The sequence below is a fragment of the Zingiber officinale genome, chromosome 2A (assembly GCF_018446385.1).
Source record: "Zingiber officinale cultivar Zhangliang chromosome 2A, Zo_v1.1, whole genome shotgun sequence".
In the NCBI taxonomy this organism is placed as follows: domain Eukaryota; kingdom Viridiplantae; phylum Streptophyta; class Magnoliopsida; order Zingiberales; family Zingiberaceae; genus Zingiber; species Zingiber officinale.
Window position 1 is genome coordinate 2,863,686 of NC_055988.1, and position 3,988 is coordinate 2,867,673.

General features: G+C 34.6%; 1 protein-coding gene across 1 annotated transcript; it reads right to left on the minus strand.

Annotated features, from left to right (window-relative positions):
- Positions 1-784: 784 nt before the first annotated feature.
- On the minus strand, positions 785-3,656 carry LOC122040384 (beta-glucosidase 26-like). Its single transcript, XM_042599699.1, has 11 exons — positions 3,425-3,656; positions 3,245-3,303; positions 2,765-2,840; positions 2,604-2,675; positions 2,437-2,524; positions 2,098-2,341; positions 1,888-2,003; positions 1,552-1,769; positions 1,427-1,458; positions 1,134-1,236; positions 785-1,062 (listed from the first exon to the last, which is right to left on the minus strand). Exons 1-11 carry the CDS (start codon positions 3,654-3,656, stop codon positions 785-787), a joined length of 1,518 nt encoding a protein of 505 aa, XP_042455633.1.
- Between the last annotated feature and the right edge of the window lie 332 nt (positions 3,657-3,988).

A 3,988-nucleotide genomic window follows, 5' to 3' on the forward strand; every position in this document is an offset into this window, starting at 1 on the left:
GCCTTCTTATTGGCCTTTGCCTTGCCCTTGAAACGAGGGACGGGGAGCTAGGAGGTGGTACTGGAGAGGAGACGGAATTCGGCAAGGGTGAGTGCTTCACCTTTTTCCATGTCCCATGTGCAGCCGGCTAGGGAAGGGGTGCCGATGGCGGAGGCAGCAGAAGCAACTCTCTTGGCCGCAGCCTAAGAATAGCATAGGGTGCTCTAATATGAACCAATTCCTCTTTCTCTCGATCTCTCAGTTAGGTAGAGGATAGAGGTGGTGGAAGAAAGGTGCCGCCATATTTACAGGAGTTCAAGTTTGAGGGGGAAAATGTTTTCACTTTTTTAAATAACAATTTTTTAAAAAAAATAAAACTGAAAAATGATTTCCTTAACAAAATTTTCATATCGTAATATTTTGATATGTATTTTTAAAAAACTTAAAATTTTGTAAGGATTTTTTAACTTGTACAATTCAGTTGAAATTGTCATTTGATTTGGTGTGCCACATAATTTTAGCATGAGTTTACCTCAAAGGATATTAAATGGAGGCGGATCGCCAATGCCGGCTAGATAATCGCTCACGTTCGATGCTCATCCAACGACTTGCCTTACTTGATGCTCATCCAACAACTTGCCTTACTCGATGCTCTTCGATGTTTACTCGATAGGATAGTACAAAGATTGCGAAAGACCAAAAATTGAATTAATATGCACTCAAAGATTTCACTTAAATTGTGCTTTTATTAAACAAACCCTAACAAGAAAGTCCAAACAACTTAATCTAAATCTAACTTGATCGCTCAATTTGACTTCCTTTGTAGAATTTTTTTGAACCAATAAGCTGAATTCTTGGGGAATCGCTTCTCATTTTTGAAATCTACATATACTATACCAAATCTCGCTGTGTAACCCAACCTCCATTCAAAGTTGTCAAGAAGAGACCATGCAAAATATCCTATCACCGTAGCGCCGTCATCCATAGCCCTCTTTAAGTTAGTAATGTAGCTCTTGAAGTAGTTAACTCTCGTTGTATCTTGCAAGACTTCTGGAAGAGTGGCATTTCCTGGTTGATCCATTCCTGTGATGAACAACTTTGTTAAGATGGATGAATGTTTGGATATTTTGGCAAACAAATTGAATAAGGTTTACCATTCTCGGCTAAAATGATGACGGGATTGCGATAAGTTTCCTTCACATAGGTTACGGCTTTGTAGAGTCCCCATGGAACTATGTAGAGCCAATACGAATTAGCCTAAAAGAACATTTAAATTCAATGTTAGTTTGATCGATCATACTAGAATGCACAAATTTTATCACCAAAAGACAAATCTATAGAACAATATCCATGAAATGCTACTCTTTTTGTGCGAAGCTCTAGTTGAGTATTATAGAAAAAAAATTGAAGAAATGACAATCTTTGAAAAAAAACAAAATAAATTTACCAGGGGACCAATAGGCACACCATCTCGGTCGTCTAAAAGATAATCAAAAAATATATAATATTAGTATAACTAACATAAAGTATCATTGATTGAGTCATTATCGAAAAAGTTTGAGAAAATCTAACATTTGAATTCGACATGCCAGTCAGCTTGATAGCTAACTGGTTTCAGATCAACCACTCCGACATCCTTCATATAGTAAGATGTATATTGATTGACCCCTACATAATCGTATGAACCTTTCACCATTTTTGCTTGTTCTTCAGTGAATTTAGGAAGTCTTTCTTTGACAATGACTTGCATTGATTCTGGATAGTGTCCATATGTTAGAGGGTGAAGGAACCTACAAAAAAAAGAAACAAATAATTGAATGAATAAATCATCGTTTACTGTAATTTAAATTTAATTTCTCATTAAGTTTAAAATAAAAAAATCTCAAATGAACTGCAATACGGTCTCACCATCCAATGTGGAAATCCCTAGCTCTTTGAGCTGCGGCTTTGTCTTGCACTGTGTAAGTATAAGGTTCATACCATACAAAATCCAAAAGGATTCCAATCATGCCTTGTTGTTCTTTCTGAATCGAGTATATACAAGAAACACATCTTGGATGAGGAATCATATTTCATTTGATTCACCAAATATAACTCAATGAACAAAGTACCACTTACTTGATATTTTTCACGATATCTTTTCACTGCAGCTGCATGAGATAGGATAAGATTATGTGCTGCAATATAAGGCTCAATGGTCGAGTTTCCCCCAGCTGTACAACCAGTACATCTCCCTGGGGCATGAAGACCATCATCATACCCAAGAGCTGCTATACACCTAGGTTCATTAAAGGTGAACCAATTCTTGACTCTATCACCAAATCTCTCAAAACAAAAATCAGCATAGTTCGCAAATGCATCCCTAAAACACATATCAAATAATATAAAAAAATTATCAAATAGGTTCAACTACTAATGAATATAAAAAAAACATGGTTCATAACCTTTAAAACTTACACTATCTTTGGGCTTAACCAACCCAAGTACTCCTCGTTAAGAGCCAAAGGAAGATCGTAGTGATAAAGATTTGCATATGGAGTAATGCCTATTTCAAACCAAAATTTTTTAAAACATATATATATGAGAAATATATTGCTCATTGCTAAATTGAAAATTTAACATACCTTGTTGTATCAAATAATCAATTAGTCTATCGTAATAATCTACACCTTCCCAATTGACTTTACCCGTTCCATCTAGATGAGAAATTTTTTATGAAAAATGTACTTAAACTGAAAGTTCAAATTGAATATAACAAAATAAAAAACACAGATATATTCATTACTTGGAAATATTCGACTCCAAGAAATTGAGAATCGATACGCATCAAAATTGAAATCTTTCATGATATCAACATCTTCCTGCATGATCATTTGGTCATAAATTGAAGAGAAAAAAAAAACAACTTTAAAATGCATATATCGTACAAATTGAATTCCTTCACGATGTCAATATATTAAAAATGCATATATCTTACAAGCTTCAGCTCAATTATGACATATCAGACAATAAAAAGGGACACAAGTAAAGATAGAACGTGTATGCTTTTTTATAATGCAACCAAGCCTTGCAATCCTTTTTATGATCTTTTCTCTAATGTCATGCTTTTTTATAATGGATACATAATGTAATTAAAGCAGATTTATGGTTTGATGCTGTTTTCAAATTCGACCTGCACTAAATCAGTTTCTATTTTGTTCTTGTAATTACAATTGACAGAAAAAACAAAGAGGGAATATGAACAAAATGTTAGAGAAAGGATAACCTTATAATGATGGTACTCATCAACTGTAACATCAGCAGTAGCATTGCCGGCGATTGTATCTGCATTCACTCGAGAAAAAGCCCTCTTTAAACATTACGCAATACCTCAACATTAACCCACATAATCTGAAGAGGATACGAAGCATAGAAACAGAAACAGATCACGATCGAAAAATATTACTTGGGATACTAACGAATGCGTCCCAAATACTGGGTCCTCTTCCTCCTTTGAGCGCCATCCCTTCCACTTGGTAAGCAGATGCTGCTGTCCCAAACACGAATCCCTCTGGGAAGGCTTCGCGGCTGAGACTATGGCTAGCATTGGAGGCCTGACTTGGCTCGAAAGTGAGTAAAAGGAAGAAGACGATGAAGGAAGAGAAGCGGAAGAGTAATGAGGATCTCTGAAAATCCATCTCTAAGAGGCGGATGAAGAGACAATGGAACAAAGAGGAGGTGGGAGTGCGTTTATATAGTGGAGCGTGAGTAAGTAGAGATAAGGATTATAATTAAATCATAAAAAAAATTCATTAGTAAAAAGAAGTTATAGATAAAATAAGTCGCCTATGGTAAAGATAAGAATCATAGGATAAAATTTTTTGATATTTTTATCTAATGAAAAAATATTAGTGTCATACGCTAAACTTGTTTTGAATCACAAAGATTTGAATTAATTAACGAGAAAAAAATAATTAATTTTAACGCTAAAAAGTTAAAAAAAATAAAAAGTTATAAAGATTTATCATAA